The 21,687-nt window shown below is 37.0% G+C and overlaps 1 protein-coding gene across 1 annotated transcript in view; it reads right to left on the bottom strand.

Annotated features, from left to right (window-relative positions):
* Positions 1–3,601: 3,601 nt before the first annotated feature.
* The window catches only part of LOC131042792 (protein CASP), a 113,965-nt gene continuing 95,879 nt past the window's right edge, over positions 3,602–21,687 (bottom strand). Inside the window, exons 17-19 of the mRNA XM_057976114.2 lie at positions 4,498–4,577; positions 4,195–4,287; positions 3,602–4,047 (exon numbers count right to left, since the gene is read on the bottom strand). Of these exons, the coding sequence (XP_057832097.1) occupies positions 3,969–4,047; positions 4,195–4,287; positions 4,498–4,577 (252 nt within the window). The 3' untranslated portion in view covers positions 3,602–3,968. The remainder of the gene's footprint in view (positions 4,048–4,194; positions 4,288–4,497; positions 4,578–21,687) is intronic.

Raw genomic sequence — 21,687 nt, 5'->3', positions numbered from 1 at the left:
CTTCCCGAGATTCCCATTGCTGAGATCGAAGGAATCGTATCTAGATTCATTACATATGCTAAAAAGGAGCATTGGAAAGGGAATAAGATTCTAGATGAGAGGTTGCTATAGATGACATGGCACCTTAATTATCATTGGTTTGTCTCCTAGATTTTTGTGCCAAATTTAATATTTGGCTATGCATTTAATGTTGTGCAATAAAAGGGGAACTTTTGTAATAAAACCCTAATTAGGGTTTAGGTGTCATAATCTTGGCCATTGATCTTCTTTCGATCTGGACCGTTCATTGTAATTGAGGATGCTATATATACCCTCATTTCTTTTCATTTTAAAAACTAGAACTAAAAAAAAATTAGAGATTAAGGAGAAATTAGAGAGATTAGAAGCAAGTTGTTTTTGTAGCAAGATTGAGCTTTGAGGGAGGAATTGCAAACAATTGTTGTACATGATGGCTTTGAGATCAATAAAATATTGAAGTTATGGTGTTTTATTGCAATTCTCGTGGTTATCTTTATGGTTGTTCATTTTCTTGAATCATTCTCAATCAAAGTAGTGTGTTAATTCGAAGGACAAGTGTTGGACTTGATCTTTGGTAGGATTCGCTTTCCAAACCACTAACTTCTTGCTGATTGTAGGAACGCCTTGCGTGGTCGACTGGAGATATTTGAATCGCTTAAAACTTCAATCGTTGTTGTATCTTGAATATGTACCTTCGTGGTGGTGTCCTTGATACTTGATGTATTGAAAAATCATTTGTTACCTTAGAAAATCGCATCAATTTCAATTGAGTTGTTAATTTATGGCAATATTGAAGTTGGTAGAATCTTGCCAAGTCTCGTCTACATGGAGTCATTCTTAGGGTTAGACTAGATTAGATCTCTTGCAAACCCTGCCCTTTGATATTTTTTGAGAGCTTGTTTAGTTTAGAAAATTCTTCGGAAACGTAAGGCCCCTTGATGACACAACAATCACAACTGGTGCTTATCCACATGTAGAGACCCTACTTACAAGAACATTGGAGTCACCCTAACTGATCCTTCTTGCGATATCTTCAGCAGTTAGAGACTTTATTCAAGAGAGGATAAGATGCCTTTGGGTATTTTATTCTGTGTATGATTGTGTACAAAATACACGTCAACAAGTAGCAAAGTCATACCTATTTAAAAACCCAAACATAATTAAAACATTTAAAAAGAAAACTCTCTTATAAATTCCATTAAAAAAGCACGCATATTAACTATAAACATCTAGTGCAAGAGCCATGTAGTAAAATGAGGAGTGGCACACTCACCCAACATATTGCATTTGGCGCTAATGAATCAGTTGTTCAACTCGATAATATTGTTGAATAATATAATGATTTATTCACGTGGAATTTAGTTATGTCCACATAATATTTTCTTCATTCGAGAAAAAAAACCTTGCCCATATCATGTCATATAATACTCATTTTGATATTTTTGATAGGCCACTAAGTTGTGTTTTTTTATTCTCCTATTTATTTAATGGATAATGAACTGTAATTTTTATTAATTTGTTTATATTTTAATTGTTTGCGTATGTACACACCAAAGCCATAATGTACTTAAGCACCCAAATGATGGTTGATGATCCCCCATACCCATACCAATACCATTGCCCTCATATCTTAGCATGCCCTTAAAACAAGGGCACAAATTAACTCTTGTCCAACGAACATTACATGAAGCATTTCAAAATTTCTTGTGTTTCTTGTTATATATTCAAATATCAATAGCATGTGTATTGATGAACATCAATGTTCTATTTATGTTCTGTTCTACAGACATTGTTTACAATAATTCTCAACAAAGGCAATAGCCTCCTAACCCACAGGACACGCCAACTGCCCCATTAATCAGATCTTGATTTCATGATTACCATCCCACAACAACATTCAATGCTCTTTTTCCTCCATGCAGCTCAGCACCAGAATTAATGCTTTAAATCATTTTTAACTTATCCACATCAAAAAATCTGCCGACACTGTAAAATGTTCAATTGAACCCAGAAAGAAGATATTCTTCCTGTGTTGTGAAATCATTTGACAAATAAAGATTTGTCCATGCTCTTATACAGATTTTAGCATTGCCTTGATGATGATTGCATTCCTAAATGAATGGTCTGAAATTGCTCTTGTTTTCACTGTGCCATATCTCTGAGTAAAATTTGAAGTAGAAAAAAATGTGACCTTAATCATTTATCTGTAAGATCCTGAAATATCTATATGACACCAAATCAAAATAAGGCAACGGAACTCTTAAAATATAATTATTTTAATGGTGTATTAATTTTGAAGCTTCTTATGACATCCACAAACTGGTATAATTCTTTTACTCAATTAGAACAATCGAGCTTCCCCGACTCTAACTAGACAAAAATAACATTTTAGATAATCTTCATTCTAAGAACACAGATGACAGCATGTTGGCCAAAGAAATCTGCTTATGAATATTGTATTCTTCACGAATAACATAAAAATCCTTTATGACCAATCTCAATTGTTTTTAATGCTTCTCATTGATAAAGGTTCGTAATATTGCTCCCAAGAGAATCATACCCTAACATTTAGTACTCATCCCCTATATCAAAAGCATTTCCCCATCTTGGAGACTTGTGGGGACATCCCCAAGCATTAGGTGATTTCAGATGAAGTTATTTGCTTCTCTATACATCTCGAGGCATCCCTTGAAAATTGGGCAACTTCCTATAGAGATTTCTCTAATATGTCATATATACTAATTCGGGTTAACCATTCTCCTAAAGTGCAGAATTGTAGCTCCCAAATGCTAAAATAATTAAAAAATACATTAATAAACTTTTAATTTTCTATAGTTTGCATAAAAATTTACAAGTTTTTTTTTTGTTGAAAATTTTCTTATCAAATTCCAAAAAAGCAACAGTATGAAGAGAAATAATAATAGGGCTTAAGATGTGTGCATGCATTGAAGTTTTATCAATTTATTAAAGATATATTCGTCTGAGGACCCTCATACCATGTTTTTAAAATAATGGCATTCCCTTTCTAGTTTCTATCTGTCATTTCCAAGCGATTATGATTTAAAATTTATTTTGCTATATCTTGATGATGCTTATCCAATATCAATATAACTAATCTTTGTTTTTGTTAACATCTACTTCAATATTTTAGAACATTTGTTTTTAATTTTTAAGCATTTTTGTATTTTATGTCCTTTAAAGTTGCATATCCATTGTATGATTTATTTTTCTAGAAACGGATTATAAATAAATAGTTTTGTTTTTTTGGTCCTCGAAGTACCCATCTCCAGCTTTTTTTCTAAATGGTAAATGCCGTACTGGTACATGTCCCTGCCTCCCGGTAATTATGCTTCATCATCCATTTCTGCAGTTCCATAGCATTACGTAGATTGTATGTCATATTTCAACAAAATAATTTAGAGTTCCTGGAAGAAATTACCTAAACGTCAAGCATATAATCGAAACAAATTACAAGTTGACATGTTATGGGCTCATCACCCTACTTGAGAACCTTAGGTCATAGTTTAATTTTCTCACAGAAAACTCCTTAACACCTAAAAAGCGAGCACACAATAGAATCTCCTAAAACAAGGGAAAATATTAAATAAAATTCACAAAGAATAATGAATAATAAAGAATTATAATACACTAGCAATTCCCAGAACAAATTGCAGTTCTTAAAATAAAAAATTGAACCTGATCTTTCCAGATATTCATTCAGAATACCTGTGTTTTACAGCAAAGCAAGCCATTTCATGTGACACTACACTCTGCATGTACTGCTTCCTACTTAAAACATTTAATAATATAAACAAAGCTGTTTACAGATTTCCAGACCAGAAAACTTCTAATGTTGAATTATACAAGCCACCAAAAAACACTAAAGCATAATTGCTTTTAACAGGCCAGATCTCTACAGGACTTGGCGGTTGCCATTCTTATAGCAAAACTCAAGTGGAATGAGGCATTGTCACATTAATGACTTTTACACCACCATTGTCAGACTTTAAACCTCCACTTTTGTCAATACTGAAAAAACCCCAGAAAACATATATTATCTTTACTAAAAACGTGAGTATAAATCCACAAATTAAGAACATTGGACTATCTTTGTCAATCGATAATGAAAAAATAGTATAATCTTATTGACAGAAAAAATTATGCTTATTATCTCACCGCTGGTAACTTAGAGCTGACATTCTGTACAGGCTTGCAAAAACAAGGAGATGAAGGCCTATGGAGTAGAAAAAAATGAAAGTTCTGCCATACCTGGGTCAACGTAACCATGCCAAGACCATTTTGATGTCAGTATATCAGAAAAAAAAAATCTTAACAATTTACTGAAATAGCCAATATATGAAGTATTATCAGTCAACTGAAGTTGAATTGAAGATTCACATTTATTTATCAAGACCTATCTAGAATATTGCTTACAAAACATAGTTTTAAACAGCTATTAGCCAATCAGTAAGGGCTTACTTGTTCCCAAGAAGGAATCGTCCACTAGTAAGAGTAATTTTGTCTCTTATTCCAAGTTCCTTATATCTACGTTCCTTTTCCTGTAATAACCCAACTCTAAAATTTAACAGTAATGCAAATGCAAAAGGTTCCTCCCCAAAAAATAGGTCAACCAATATAGTATTCTAGTCAAAAAAATCTGCATCTTGTACTATGATTTTCAAATAATAAAAATAAGAAAAGAAAATCCATTGACAGGTTATTTAATGAGAAGTTCAACTTAACTTAGTCAAATAATATTCCTAAAGTTAACAACAAATATAGTTTAAGGGACGTTTCTGAATGTTAGTGAGACCAAGACATTTAGAATCAAATTCAAGGATTGTTGCGTACTTTGTGCAGAGTAACCAATCTCAATGATTGAATAAGTCAACTTGAAACAAATAAGCTATTTATTAATAAGGTAGGAGAAATTGCTTGATGATGTTGCCAAGGCTTTGAGAAACATGCCATGTTGAATCATCCAACAATCATGGCCAACAACTATTAACTGCTAGGCCTCTTGAACTTCAATTATGTGGTTTGGAAAGATGACAAGTGTCACATGTAGTCTATCAGCAAAGTTTGGAAATTCCTTTTCTGCATGGATCCTGCAATTTACTAAGGAGAATTGTTAATGGAAAAGAATGGTCCATGCAACCTTTAAAATCAAATAAGCTTGGAAATCCTTGCCAGGGGTCTAAAAAGTGTGCTTATATTTATTCTTGACTAAACAATAGAGGCACATGCAGGAGTGAAGCATGTAATAACCTATAACACACTGGAGTGTAAAATCTACTGTATATCATTTTGCAAAACCTGAAAGTGGAGTCATACCTCATCTCTCCTGTAAAGTTACAGATTTCAAATAATATGCCTTGCTGAGGATACAATAATATTCTAGACCAAAAGACAATTAACTCCCTCAAATCTATTTACTACAGTTGAGCATCCACTGCCCAACCAAGTTTGCTTCATATTCTGTCCAACTTAGACGTAACTCTATAAAGCATAGCAGTTTTCATTTTGTTATCCCCTAGGAGCATACATAATTAATCAGTAGAAATTTCTTCCTTTTAAAAGAGGAACAAGATATACCCATTGAATACCATTTCAATTACATCCCTGGCCACTTCCTGGCATAGTGCCATGTGTGTATCTATCGATTTCAGGTTATATTGCATCTGCAAATAGGCTGCATACATATTTGGCCCTTCATAATTAATCAAAGTCCTTGGTAGTGGGTTATTTATTAGAGTTGAGAACTACAACCAGATAGATGTTGGGTACAGGTAAATTTCCTTGGCTTTAACATTAAACTTAATAAATTGTCTCTTTTATGTAAGGTGGCATTTATAGGTCTTACCCATGTAACTATTAGCTTTCTATCCCTGTTGCTTGGCAGTTGTTTCTCCTTCAGCAGGGCACACTCACCAAATTCAGCACAGCACTCAGCTTTTTATCTTTGCTTATTTTTGGCTGGGCCCAGTTCTCTTCTGATCTTTTTTAGCATACTATATGCTTTTCTTGTTTTTAATTTGGGTCCTAGTTTTGTCAATTAGCTGATCTTACTTTCGAACAAAGCACTTTTCTGCTTTCGTTTTTCTAGAATTAGGTTAGAATTTATCATCTCCTAGCTATGCTCCCCCAAGATTCCTAGAAGGGGACGGAAGAAACATTGGGATGTGTTTCCAGTATGGGTGATATTTTTGGCCATTTTTTACAGAACAGCTATTAAAAAATAGGAAAAAATTTTAAAATATAAAGAAATCTAAAATATTCATATGATAATATTGACAAAGCATTCGTCATAGACATTATATAAGCTTAATATATAACATTAGACTTAAATTGAGATTTCATATGAGAATTGACAAACAAATTAACAAAATTGAAGTGCTTTCATTGTCAATGTGCATACATATTGTATAAGAATTATAACAAAATGCCAAAGGCTGCAAATTTCAACTTTCAATTATTAAATGACAAAAGCATAGAAAATATATTGCAGTTTGTAATCAGCAAATGTATATGGTAGGTTTATATCAAAATGGGAGCTCGAGTCTAAGTCACTGCCAATTTAAGGAGCTGCCTCAGGGAATGGAACCCCAACCAATCCCTCGTGTCTCCTCGTCATCAATCTACATAGCATCTTCAAGATCAAGATACCAATGTAAGGCTAGAGTCCAATAACATGGAGGGATCTATTGATTTTGTAACCGCAAGGCACCACCAACTTCTCTAGTTGTCTAGAGGTAAGGGTGTTCCTCTTGACTGATTGGATGAAGTTATATGTGGTCCAATTCCTCTCTGCGGTTGAGAAACACATCTCTAGCTCTAACATCACTACCTTCACCCAGTCTATCTTCCCAATGTCCTTCAAGGTATTGTTCAATGCATGAACAAATTATAGGGTCCAAAAAAAGTGCTTATAGGCATCCTCCACCATCAAGCCAACTAACTGACACATGGGCTGAATTGGTCAAAACCTATACAACATTAAAAGCTCCAACCTCTTCTAAGGCATCTTTCAAGATTTGAAATTGGAAGTATACATCCTTCCTTTTTCCTGAACAATCAAAAGATACAAGAAAATAAGAGCCAACTGAACTTATCACAATAATATTGATGAGGTTTATGTTTGATATCAATCCACCCATCCCTTATCCAAGTCTGTCTCATCTCTTTCATCAACACACTCACTTTGGAATATTCTCTATCAAGGTGGGTGTGTAGCTTATATTCTCCAGGTGATACAAAAGAGGGACCAGCAGATATCACATATTTGAACACTAGTTTAAAATATAGTGAACATGCCATATGAAATGGTATAGCATTAGCATAAAAAACTTAGCAATAGAGGAATTAGCCACATCTCATGATTGTATGTTAAACATATCTACACACTAGTAGTTGTCATATTTCCCCTAGTAGAAGTAGAGCCCTCTCCCTTTTGAATTTCAACATCCATGGATCCTGTAGGTAATGACACATTAGATTGTAAACTCTTCAATGTAATTCTTTTCTTTCTTGCCTCACCCTCCATATGCAATCTAGTTGCCTCCAGCTCGTCAGCTGGAGTTATTTTTCACAAACTTTCACTCTTTGACCACCTATCCACAAAAGATGACAATACTCTTGTATAGGTAAACCTATATTCTTTTTTGCACTAATGGGATAGTCATACTCTACTCCCTCAAATTTTTTTCTTATCCTTATCAATTAGAGATGCAAATTGTAAGAGAGGTTTCTTGGGCTTAAATGGGCCTTTAGCCTAGGTTTTGAGGAGTTCATAATAGCATTCAAATGGAATTGTACTAGCTGGCCTTGCTACACTCCTACTCCATGAAGAACCCCCAATGGCTGCCATACTTCTATGAGTTCTCGCTCTACTTCTTTCTTACATTTGAACTTCAACCTCCTCACTATCACTACTTGCACTACTAATAGTTTTTCAAATAAAAGAAAAAATAAAATCACAATGCCCTCCCTATGTGTTAAAATTTTTTAGAAAAGCCAAATTTATGATAAATAACTTACCACTAATGTAGTGAGTTTGATTCCCTAGTCTCCTCTTTCAATTGTTCTCTCCTCTTTTAACTGTTGCTCTTCTCTTGCTGTTAAAATGAGATAGTTTTATTCTTTTTTTGTTATTTTGGTGGGTGAATTAAGTTTAGTTGTTTAAAGGGGTGGGGGTTCCTTGGGGACCTGCCCGTCCTTTTTTTTCAATTTATAAAATATTTTTTTCTAAATTAACAATTTTTGGGCTGTAGGGGACGGACAAGGGATATTAAGTCATCCCCTAGCCATCCTAGGGATGGCTAGCCGTCACCTATATACCCTGCAAGTTTTAGTACATTTCTGAAACATGCCTACTTTTGGCATGAAAAGGGTACGAGGAAGGGGGGATGTTTTGTAAGTATCCACTTGTCCCGAAAACAACCGCTATAGGGGACAAGGGTACAAAGGTAGGGGATGCATCCCCAAGGAGCATTGTCTCCTAGCCTAGGTGCTTCACTAAGATAGGGATTCATCATCATAAACCCTAGAGTTATCTTGTTCTATAAAAAAGACCTAGGGCACACCACTCAAAAAGAGAGCTTTTTGAGTTTTGAGCTAGTGCAATCTAGTTCTTTTTTCAGATTTAATAGAAGATATATGTAGCATTTGAAGTTAGAATCTATGAATATTTGTTATTCATATTTTAAATAGTATGTGTTTCTAAATTAGCATGCCCAAATCTGTTTTTGATTAGGCAAGTAGGGTTTCGAAAGGGCCCAAAGCCTTGTACAATGAAAAAGATAAAGCATAAAGCACAGCCAAACACCAAAGAACAGCCAAGAGGAACAACTAAGATACTACAAAAGACAAAGCACAAAACCTTACAAAAACCAACCAACCAACCCAAAGTCAACATGGTTTAAAAAATTGTTCCAAAGATTTTTTCTTTATTGCAATACAATGATCCTTCTCCCTAAATCTAATTTACTTGAGGGGAGTAGAAGTCATAAGATCATTGGCAGATCCTTCTACCAACCCCGAAGCTTTAAAAGAGCTGTCCATAATCAAACAATCTATAAGGGATTTCCCTTTGATATCTTCTTTCTGAACCTCCTCAAAGGAAGTAAATGAATCCTCCATAGAAGCTACCATTTGATCCTTTTTCTTCCAAACAAAGGGATGTTTTGTATTCCTCAAGCAAGTAGTCGAGGCATGACCCACTTTACAACAAGAATGGAAAATAACCAGTCTTCATAATCAATTTGCAGCTCCCAATCTCCAAATTTTGAAGATAAGGTAATCTGAGTGGAGAGCACCTGTTTTTTCTTCACGAACACACAATCTAGCAAATAACAAATGCTTCATAAATTTGGTGATTTTATCAGTAGCACAATATTGCCCAAAAGAATTGCCATTAATCATAAAATCTTTTCATTCCAATACTCCAAGGACAGCCCTGGCAGACAAACCCAAATAGGAAACTTGAATATGTCTTCCATTGGATTGAAACCAGGAGACCAATTATGAAGACAAAGGCCAATCATTCATAGAAAACAGGGATCATCGAGAAGGATCCTAGAGCAGTCAGCCTGAAAAGAAAAAGAAAAAAAAAAATCATTCAACATTACAATTACCTCAACCTGCCTCTTAGTTTCCAAACCCAAAGAAAACCTCTTCTAACAGTAACAATATTGGGACAATTGCCATAAAATTTCCTCACATGTGAGCTCCTACACCAAGTAGACGACTCCGCAAGAAGGGAATCAAGAGCATCAATTTGGATCTAGCCCATCCTCCTTATCCTTAGTAGAATCACCCATAAGAAAACTTTAGCAATACAAAGTTCCTTCAAACCTTTAGGGGTTAAATTAGGAACAACAACAAGAGGAGAAGAAACAATAGCTACAAGAACACCAAAACTCACATCAATCACATCACACTCCGCAGAAGAAACAACATCCATAGGAGCACCAAAACTCTCAACCATAACTTCACAACCCAAACGTATCTGCAAGCTTGAAGCACCACAAAACCTCCAACTCACTGGGATCCTTTGAAACCCTAGGGATTAGAACAGGAACATGAGATGAAAAATGAGCTCCATCCTCCACAAACTCAAACTGAACAAAATCAATACCACATGTTGATTTAAAAAAACTCATGTCTTCCTAACAGAAGACAAGAGCTTAGACAGATCCACAATATTGTGATCCAACTTGGAGGACAAAACACCTGTAGAAGGGAAGAGAAACGCTTTTCGACAACCCAAAAACAGTTCTCCATCAGTGACCTCTGACACATACTCCCCAACAAGATTTTCCTCCTTCAAACAGGCTTCCATAAGGATATCCAAGAAAAGTTCATCCTCCTCTTCTTCTGAATCATCCACAAAAACAACAACACCATTCCCATCAAATGGCAAGTATCCAAAGGCAGATGAAGAAAAATGAAATTCATCTTCCTCCACCCTACTCTCCATGCTCTTAGTCTACATCAGAACCTTCATGGCCGTACCTAGGGTTTGCACAAGTGACTTTGTCTTTGATACAGGGAAGAAAAATCCTCATCGACCCATTCATGCTTCCTATCTACCACCACAAGAAGATTTGCACAAAAATCCCCATCTTCCTTGTCAGACTCTCCCTCATCAAAATCTGCAACATAGGAGTTAGCCACACTAGACTTGGCTAGGGTTTGCACAGAAACAGCAACAGTAGTCAGCATTCTTCTTAAGAGATGTCAAGACTATTTGACACGTGTCCAGCCTAGAGAGATCAGGTTCACTTAAAAAAAATTGTTTTGATTGGATTTTTTATTTTAAGCTACTGTGAGGTTACGTTTAATTTTCTTTGTGCAGAATCTGCTTACTGTAGCCTAAAAATTTAACATGGTATCAAAACACTTAATCGGAAATCTTCCAGGTATATGTATGGACTGGTATTGCTGACTGTAAGAGGGAGTTGTTAAAGGATTTCAGCAAGCGTGATTACCATTCTTCAATGATTGAAGTAATAATAGCTTGCTCATCTAAGCTATTCCCCAATTGGTCGGTTTTAGTGTATTTTAGAAGATACCAAGTATGTTTAGTCTTGGCCTCAATGAGTGTGGCCATCTAGATAGTGGATCCAACTTGCACCTTAGAAATGCAAATTGCAGATACTACTGAAGGAGGTTGACCTTTGGAGTTTTGTAGAGATGAAGGTTGCAACTCCCACAGACCCAATTCAATTGGCCAAACATAACAAAAAGTTAATCTGATTCCTCGCATTACAAAGATGACAAAGAAGGAGATACGCAATGCCTTGATCCCTCTATATGGTAGTGTGAATATTTCTCATAATATGCTGCAAAAGAACTAGCTTAGTGCCACATACACAAGCAATACTGACACAATGGCCAGTTAACTTATGAAGAGCACTAGTTTCAAAATCACTTCCTTGCAACTGGGATAAAGCCTCACATGATGAGTGGATGTCAATAAAAGGGTTATTTCCATCTTGGGATTTGTTTGTCCAAGGTGTCTCTGCTCATAAGAAGCTTCCCAATTTTGAGAAGCTAACTAGAGGCTACTTTAGCCAGAATGGAAGATAATCAAAATCTAGCACTTACTGGGAAGATGATGAAATGTGGTAAGAATGGAGGACCAAGAAAGGTTCAAATGGGTGAAGAAGATTCCAGTTGTTCTCACTCGGGGAAGATAAAATTGAACCATATCAAGTGTTTCAAATGCCACAAGAATGGTCATTATGCTTACAAATATCATGAGAAGGGGAAGGAAACCTACAATGACTATAGAATCAATCTGCAAGAAGTGCAAAAGCTTTAGCAATGGATGAGCTTTCATTCAAGCTTGAGACAACCTTCTCCATAGTATTGTGCCTTTCCACTAACATTGTTTTTAGTGTACGGTGGCGTGTTGATAGTAGAGCATCAAGTCACATGACCGGCACTAAGAAGGCTTTGAATAAAGTTCAAGATTAAAAAGCAAACACAGGCAGAACTTGGTGATGATACCACATATCCAATTATAGGGACAAGATATATTTCTTTTCACATTCCTTCCAGCGTGTTGATAGTAGAGCATCAAGTCACTATCAGAGATTGCAGCTACAATCCTAGTTGATTTTTGGCCCAAAGTTTGTGAGAGGGTAGTGTTGTGACGTTTCCACACATCGCCCCATTGAAAATGGGGACCCTCCTACTTTTTAGGCCCTCCCAGTCTTTTGGCTTTCATTTTTGGGCTCTTTTCATAGTAGTCGCGTCGGTCTCTCTTAACTTGCAAGTGAGTGGGGTCAATTTGATCAAGTCTGCTTTTCGTTTGAGCAAATTTGGCTAAGTCGAGGGCTCGGTTTGTCAATTTTAGGGTTTCTTCCCTTAGTCCTATATTTTAGGGGTTTCTTTTGGGGTTTTGGAAAAATTGAATGCAGAACTGGAGTCAGGACCCTTCAAGATACCTCCCAATAAAATTTGAGTGAATTCTGAGTACTTACTATTATTAGTATGTCTATTTTTAGTAAGTTTCACTGCCTCCCAGATTGATCTAATTTTGCCAAAAAATCAAACTTACTATTTTTAGTAAGTGCTTTCCTGACCTGTTTTGTCCAAACCCTAACATTTTGAAACACTTACAATTTGGGAAAATCTATTTTGGTAGGTTTATCCCTGAAGCTGTTGAAGACTGAATGCTCCTGAAGATCATTTCTAAATCTAGAAGAGTCAGAAGGCAGACAAGTTGGATCAAGAAAATGGTTTAGTATGGAACTCCTATTCCAGAAGAGGAAAGCATGCAAAATCATCTAGGTCTGGAAATTCACATCAATCCACCAATGTCATCCTGACTCGAAAATGGCCTGAAATTTGACTAAGTCTAAAAATTTAAAAGAACTTCTAAAACCTAGAATTTGCATTATACTTAAATGTTATATTTCATATATATATATATATGGAAATCCGCCCAGGCAAGAATGAGGGCGCCAAAGTCAAGAAGTCATGGAAGATAGTAAAATGTATGAATTCCTTGTACAACTCAAAATCCCGTCTAGGAAAGTCAAAGGGCGCCAAAGCATGGCCAACAAGGAGAATGGAAATAATTGTGAATTCCTTGACCTTAGTCAAATTCCGCCCTACTCCTCAGGAGGGCGCTAAATAGGAGGTCATGGAAAGAAGGACAAATAGAGAATTCCATGACAAGGTCAAAAATCCGCCCAAGAAGGTCATAGGGCGCCAAATCCAAGGGATGGTGGATAATTCAAACAAAGCATGAATTCCTCCTTTAGTGTGAAATTCCGCCCATGTACATGTACATGAAAGGGCGCCAAAATGCCTAGGCTTTCAAAAATGTGTAAAGGATGAATTCCTTCATCAAGCCAGTTCAGTGCCCAAGTTCAAAGATAGGAAAGGAAGGTTTAAATGATGATGAAATTTCTACAACAAGATGATTCCACACTCAAAAAATATCGAAAGACTCCCATAACCAAGGATGAAATGATGAATTCCACCATGCAAAATGAATTCCATGCTCAAGCCGAAAAACAAAGGAAATTTGTCTAAGACATGAAAATCCAAGGGTCAAGGAGGAAAGAAAAGCAAAAATCCCCTCGGGAAATTGTTCCATTTTTAGACACCAAATCTTATCGAAATCCGAAAATATTTACAGATTTGGAATCGTGAGATAATTCTCTCTCTCCTGGACCCAGTTCCTAAAAAATAGGAAATTTGGCAAATTGATGAAAAAGCTTCCTCAGGACAAGGTGAACTCAAAAAGCACAAAAAAAAATTCCTTCCTCAAGGAACAAATTTCCAATATTTCTTCTCCAATTCCGAAATGTGCCTAAGGTTGGAAGCAAAACGTGAAAATCAAGGTTCATAAAGGAAACTTCCAGAATTCAAAAAATTCCTTCCTTGAGGAAGAAATGCGCCCAAGGTGCAGAATTCTAGAAAGTGGAAAAGTTGACTGAGTGTTGGAAATTCCTTCAGGACAAAATTCCAGGAAAGTGAAAAATTGACTAAGTGTTGGAAATTCCTTCCTTCGGGACAGAATTCCAAGAAAGTGAAAAATTGACAAGTGTTGGAGATTCCTTCCTTCGGAACAAAATTCTTGGAAAATGTGAAATTTGGCTAATGCATGAAGGAATTCCTTCCTTAAGGGGTAAAGTAGAATCAAGGTTAAGGAGGAATTTTTCCTCCACATCAAAATTCCTTCACCATGGAGAAAATGCGCTCTAGGAAAGGAATGGGCACCAAATGAAGGTAAGGAAGGAATTTTCCTTCCAAGATGAAATTCCTCCATGACATGAAAATTCCGCCCAAGGAAAAAGATGAAAATTCTGCCCAAGGAAAAAGATGAAAATTCCAAGGCAAGGAAGGAATTGAAGATGAACAGAACAAGAAAATTCCCCTCGGGAAAATTTTTGAAAAATACCATTTTAGACATCAAAATTCATCCAAATTTCAAAAAAAATCAGATTTGGATTCGTGACAAAAGTTTCTCTCTCCTAGACCCTAGAACCCTATTTTAAAAAAGTTCCTAAAAAAAAGGAGATGGCAGAAAAACGTTGAAAATCTCTTCTAGAGCAAGGAAAGTTCGAAAAACTTCAAGAGAATTCTTCTTGAATAGAAGACGGCGGGGTCCTCTTGCATGGCGAGGATTTATTGAACGCATGGCAGTATGGTGGCACATTCATTACCAAAATATTTGACCAAATGGCGACCTGGTCATTGCATGTTGAATTTATGGCAGATTCGTTTTGCATGCAGTCGTCACATTCAGGAGATGCTAGTGCATTTATGGCATGATGGGGTGATTTGTGCATATAGAACATTTAGTGCATGTGGGCAAATTTGGTAAAAATGGTGCATTTAATGCACAAATGGATGCTATTTTGGGTATTTTGAATTAATTGTATAAGGGCATGATGGGTATTAATTGTTGATTCACACCTTGTTGCATGTTGAGTGGAGAATCTTTTAGGGAAAACCCTAATTAGGGTTTGCATGTTATCATGGCTTGAGACCTATATAAAGGGGTGACCCCCCTCATTTGTAACGGGAGGGAGACTTATATGAAATTGTTGCGATAAGTTTTGAGATAATAACAGTGAAACATTGTTCTCTGATGGTGTCCATTTAAGTTATTTTTTCAAGACTTGCATGGTTTCACCTTCCTCACTTAGAGTAGAATTTTATTTTCTCAATTGTTAGATAAAGTGCTTTGATTTCAATGGAGAATGTAATGGTGTCTCATGAATTTCCATGGTTCATACTTTTTGCATCTTGCTGATTAAACAATGCACTAAACTTGCAGTGTAAAGTTAGCCTGAGCCACTAAACTTGTACTAAGTTCGGTTATGGACAGTCGTTTGGATTGTGCCCTTTTGGGTATTCAAATGCACTTTCTCGATTTGAAAATCCTTCAACATCCTCAAAAGATTGCACCGATTCTTGCAGAGTTGTAGTTAAACTTGGCGAAGAAGATTTTGATTTATTTGGAATTTGTCCACCAAAGCATTAACAATTGATATCATTGCCCTTAGGAGTAGATTTAGGCCTCGCTAACCCTTTTCCCCTTTATTTTCAGTTCATTTTAGTTCGTTCGAAGCAGAAGCATCGCAAAGTTGCCATGTCTGATGATGGAATTCCAGCCACAACAAAAAGTGAAAGAACGCTCCAAGCGTAAGGCCCCTTGGATTACCAGCAATCACATCCGCCAATTGAGTCACGTCCGTTGCATGAAGGAACCTTGAAGTTAGCCGTTTGAATTTTCTGCAATCTTAGCATACAATTAAACTTTGATCAAGAGAGAGTGAAGTGACGGTCAGGCAACTTTATTCTGTGTTTGATGCTGTCATAAAAAACACGTCAACAGAATTGGTGCTAGGAGGAAGGATGAATACGTGAACTCTAGATTCTATCATTTCAAATTTGCGGAGGTTATCTCAAGCCATTTTTTTACCCTCCTCCACACAGCCAACAGAATTGGCGCTAGGAGGGTTGAACATCAAATCATTCATTTTCACAAGTGCAAAAAAAATTCAAGTTGGTTGGAACCAATATGAGCTTTCAAGTGCCAAATTAGAGATATGTTAGATCTCTTATATGTCAGAAAATCCAAAAAAAGTGAAAAATTCAAAAAAATCCAAAAAAATGAGAAAATTCAAAAAAGGAAAGATTTCTCAATGGAACAGCATCATCAAAATGAGCAGGAAGTTGATATCCTTCAACTTTGGTGGAGACTGAATCCACAGTTACATCCACAAAGTTTGTTTGAATTCGCATCAAGGAATAGTTGTAGAATTCAAAACATTGGCAAACACAATGAGATGCATTGTTCAACATTTCTGTCAAGGATGGAACTAGCCTTGCAAGGAAAAATTTCCTTTTCAAAGGTACATGAGCCCGTTGTACCGGTAAAAGTGGAACCCAAAGCTTCAATTGGTGAAAGTGAATTTTTCATGAGGTTCAAGGAGATGGTTGAGAAAGGATTAAGTATTGAGAAAGACTTGTGCGTAGAGGATATCTTGCTTCCATGTTGGTGTAGGACCCATAATACCACCCATTCTGAGATCACATGTTCATCATGCAAGGAAGCTATTTACCAAGCTAAGATGCAGGACAATCAACACAATTCAATCAAGAGCAAATTTCCATACCTTGTACCGAGGAAAGAAACACCCGCTGAGGTGGAGGCTGACAAAGCAACAAAAGATGCTCAAACAAATGCAAGCAATGATTTCACAATCAAGCAAGAAGAGGTGCACCATGATGAAGTCCTTTCACACATGCTAAAGATGGAAGAAATGATAGGCAACTTGAGGTAGGAAGGAATATGTGACAGTCAGTGGGCCACCGAGATGAAAGTAGAGTATGGAATGCAGTTCAGGTCGGTGCTTGAACCTGTACTCAAGATCCAAGAAGAATTCTTAAAATAAATTGAGATATGTGAGATGCCGATCGGGGAACAAGTTGTCGTGATAGAAGTAAAGAATGAAAAGAAATTCAGGTTGGGGCTCAACTCGTTATCAAATATTCAAAAGGAGTTAGCTGGAGAAATGTCCTCTATTTCCAAGTTCCCATTCAAATCCATCTCACACCACAGTTTGCTCGCCATTGAATGTAATCCCAATCTGCATATTTCAAATGCAAGTGGGATGATACATGATCAGCTCCGACCTCCTGGCGAAGCAGTGGATGATATGCAAGAATTCCTACCCGAAGACGAAAACCACCAAGTTGTCTCTTTCCTTGCTCCTGAGTTTGAAACTTGTGAATTTGATTACGGAAATTTAGGAGGAACAACTTGCTTATGGATTAATCATGGTCTCGGTGAGCTACCACAGCTGCTAATCTTTCATGAAGTTTTGTGTAAGTTTGAGATTTTTATTATGAAAGATTACTTTTCTGAGTTAAGGATAAATTTGCAAGGCTTCGAACCATGACTAATGCCCTGTTGCTCTTGCGCATCCTGAGAAACCATGTTAAGAGTTGTATATATTTAGGTCTTGTGAGTTTTGTCCGTCTGAAATTTTTGTTAGATTAGGTTTCCTTTTTGTTTGTTTGTTTGTCCCCCCTGTGGGTTTTGGCTTTCCTTTTGGTTTGTTTTCCTTTTGTTTTCTTTGGGTTCTGGTTTTCGTTTTTGGTTTTCAGCCTTTGGTGCTGGTTTCCCTTGAGCTTGTCCGCTCCTATGGTTTTGATTAGGTCTAGGGTTTTTGGAGTGGTCTGAATTGTTCGGAGTTCTTGTTTGCGAGTGGGGTGATGATGTTGTCCTTTACACTCATGTTTTTTCCACAACATCTAAACACTTGCTCATAGTCATTTAGATCTCTTAGGAGAGGTCATGGCTAGTGAAAATCTTACATCTTGCTACAACGCCACTGGAATTTCCAAACCCATAGTAGGCTTCACTGCTTACGAGCCAAAGGAATTGATGAAAATAAAATGTCACCTACACTATGGAATATTACCTCTCTTGAAGAACATGGCGCAAAAATAGTGAAATTTCAAGACAGAAAACACATAAGAGATCAAGGGCTTTGCACTCAAGAAGCATGCCAAGACTACTTTCCCTAGCAATGAAAACAAATCAAGACTCTCCCTATAATTCATTCAAATGTGTGTGGACCTACGTCAACAACTCCGTAATCAAATACATTTACTATTTTTCATTTATTGACAATTTCTCTAGAAAAACCTAGATTTACTTCATGAAGACCAAAGACGAGATCTATAGGAAGTTCCAATAGTTCAAAGCTTGAGGAAAATCAAACTAGATAGAATATTGAGGTTTTGAGGTCTAATAATTGAGGCAAGCATACCTCTAAGGACTTTGGCGCCTTTTGCAAAGATGTCAGGATCAAGAGGAAGCTGATTGTGCCTTGCAATCCTTCATAGAATGAGGTCGCAAAGAACAAGAACATGACAATTATAGAGACATCAAGGCCATAATCCATGACCTAGATTTGCCAATATTTTTTTGGGAAAAGGCATGCAATTGTGTAGTTTACATTCTAAATAAGTGTCCTTATAAGATGTTGCGGGACACGACTCTAGAGTAACCTTTTATAGCAAAGAAATTTGGTGTTCCTCATTTTGGGTTGTTTGCAAGTCTTGTCTATATTCATGTGTCAAGAAGAAGAGGACAAAGTTGGAACCCTCCAACTTGAAGGGTGTGTCTATGGGATATTCTATGAAGCTTACAAGTTCCACTTTTCATCACAAGGGAGGATAGAAGTGAACCAAGATGTGATATTTGATGAGAAAGTTTGGTTCGCTAAGTCTCAAAAGCCTTGTATAGAGGTTGAGGAGTTTGGACTTATTGTTGTCTCGGGTGTTGATTTGTAGAGTACAACAATAACAAATGAAATTTAACTAGGTTCTCGTGTAGGAGTATTGTTGATGTGTCTTTTGTACACATGCGAACACAGAATAAAATACCTAAAGGTACCTTATCCTCTCTTGAACAAAGTTTCCTGACTGCTGAAGATTTCGCCGAAGGATCAATCGAGGCAACCCCAAGGTTCTTGTATGTAGGTTCTCTACTCGTAGATAAGCTCTTTGTGGTACGATGTGATTTTGCTGGAATCACAAGGGGACTTACATTCAATGACCTGAACGTCTGATTTGCTGGAATCACAAGTCCTATTTACTAACTGGAAGACAAACAAATGGCAAAAGTTGTAGGGTTCAGGAAGTCTACTCTACTACCTAGAATGCAGGAAGATGGATGAATGACTAGGTGGAGTCCTACTGGGCTGGGTCTCACCACCAGGCTTGAACAATCCGACACCAACTCAGTGCGATCTTCTAAGGGATGCTTCCAATACGTTCAAATCGTACACCATCAGACACTAATCACCTTTCAAGATAATGCATGAACAATAGACGTGTAACGACTTAAGATTAAGCTCATTTTATGCCAGTTGACCACGCAAGGCACACTTACAATCAGTAAGAGGCTAATGGTATGGATTAGACGGATTCCACACAGGTGCATTCAACAACTTCTTTCATTCAATTTAATTATCTATCATCTAAAATGAAGATTCAACAAGAGACCATGCATATTGTAAAGAAACAACACACTTCACCATATAACTTCAATGAAAATGGAGTTTATTTACAATCAATGGCAACAATTTCTTGCCTTGCCCTCCTAATTTACTCTAATTGCTATTCTATCAGCTGACTATTCACTATTATCTAACTATTCACCCACTATCAACTATTGACTAAATATTAGCCTTTACAAATGAGGAGCCAGGGCTTATATAGTGCCCTCAATACAATTCAATGGCTTAGATCAATTTGAGATCAATGGCCGAGATTTTACAATGAAAACCCTAATTAGGGTTTGTTACAACAAACTCAATTCTAGCCAATGAAATAATTGCATTATTTGGACACATGTCTTCTCTGGAATATTTGACCAATGGATATCTGGGGTAGGTACATCGAAGTTTGTGTCATCTTTGATGAGTAAGGTACATTGAATCTAGACACGCTGAGTGGACCAATCCGACTGGAGTGATGACTGGGATGCCACCTTGCCTGACACTTGTAACTTGGTAGATGTTCAATTTGATGATGCTAAGAAGCTAACTTTAATTAACTCTTCTGAAACTATTGGCTTCTCCAATGGACCCTTGCTTTAACCTCCTTTGTCTTTGACGTGCAGGATGGATGGTGTACCTTTCCTTGAAATGTTGGACTGGAAGAGGTTGTCCTTGATGATGCTGGACTGGAGGAGGTCGTCCTTGATGATGCTGGACTGGAGGAGGTCGTCCTTGATCTGGCCTGGTCTTCTTTCATCTGCAAGACAAACCAAAAGATGATTAAGGTCATATAACGAATCCATTTCAACATAACATTTTCTACCTTAAATCATCAACACGAAGATATCAAAATGAAGTTTGCTCAGGATTCTTTCTAGGGACAGGTTCTATAAGAATTTCGCCCTGGACCCTTTGGAAGGGTCAGGAGTGAATTTTGCATTCCTAGCTCAAGTTCTTCTCACTTTGTGACCGTACTTGCTTAGATACATGCCCAAGGGTGTCCTCATTCTTAACCAACACCAAGCTTGATGTAAATTTGGGGCAAAAGAGAGGTTTTAAGAATTTCGCTCTAGACCCTTTGGAAGGGTCAGGAGTGAAATTCAAGTTTTAGGCTTGATCTGACACTTCCTTTACCTCAATTCATCCTACAAGGCAAGAATAACTTCCCTCCAGTCCTTTCATGCCTTAGGAATCAAAATCTTGTCTTGACACAAAGGGGAAATAGTGATTTTGATGAATTTCGCTTTGGACCCTTTGGAAGGGTCGGGAGCAAAATTCACTTTTTGCTTGCCTATTCACACCCAATTTCATTTTCTTCACTTCACTTCATCTGGACTCCCTCACATTGAATCCACTTCCCAACTTGGCATCATTGGTTTGATCTTCACAAGGCCTAAAAAGTCAAATTCGCTCAAAAACCTAGCCAGGGACAGGACCTATCCAGAATTTCGCTCTGGACCCTTTGGAAGGGTCAGGAGCGAAATTCCAATTTTAGCTCAAAATTTGCATCTTTGGTGGTCAAAAATCTTTCCAAGGAATTCCAAATAGCTTCTTTCACTCTAGTCTAGGCCTAACTTCACTCAAGTCTTGGAAAAAAAGGTGGTTTTTAGGATTTTCGCTCTAGACCCTTTGGAAGGGTCAGGAGCGAAAATCTTGTTTTAGGCTTATTCCTCCATCATTTTAACTTGAATCCACCTCACAAGGCAAGAAAACACTTCTCCTCTCTCATCCAACCCAAGTTTGACTTGATTTTGCAAGGAAAAATAGGTGATTGAAGAATTTTCGCCCTGGACCCTTTGGAAGGGTCAGGAGCGATTTTCATCATTTGGCTCAATTCCTTCAAACTTGATAATTATTGGCAATTTGAAGTCATTCCTAAGGCCTTCTTTGATCCTGATCCACACTAGATTTGGCATAAAATTAAGGGAAAAGATAGGTTTTGCACAATTTCGCCCTGGACCCTTTGGAAGGGTCAAGAGCGAAATCCTTGGTTTGAGCTTACTCCTCCATCTTTCAACCTCAATCAACTCCAAAAGGGTAAGAGCACCTCTCCTCACACTCATCCAAGCTATAAGAACTCAAAGTTGACTTGATTTTGCAAGGAAAACAAGTGATTGTAGAATTT

This window comes from Cryptomeria japonica, chromosome 10, assembly GCF_030272615.1.
Source record: "Cryptomeria japonica chromosome 10, Sugi_1.0, whole genome shotgun sequence".
Classification (NCBI taxonomy): Eukaryota; Viridiplantae; Streptophyta; class Pinopsida; order Cupressales; family Cupressaceae; genus Cryptomeria; species Cryptomeria japonica.
Note: the sequence above shows the minus strand (reverse complement) of the source record. Positions and strands in the feature narration are given on the sequence as shown.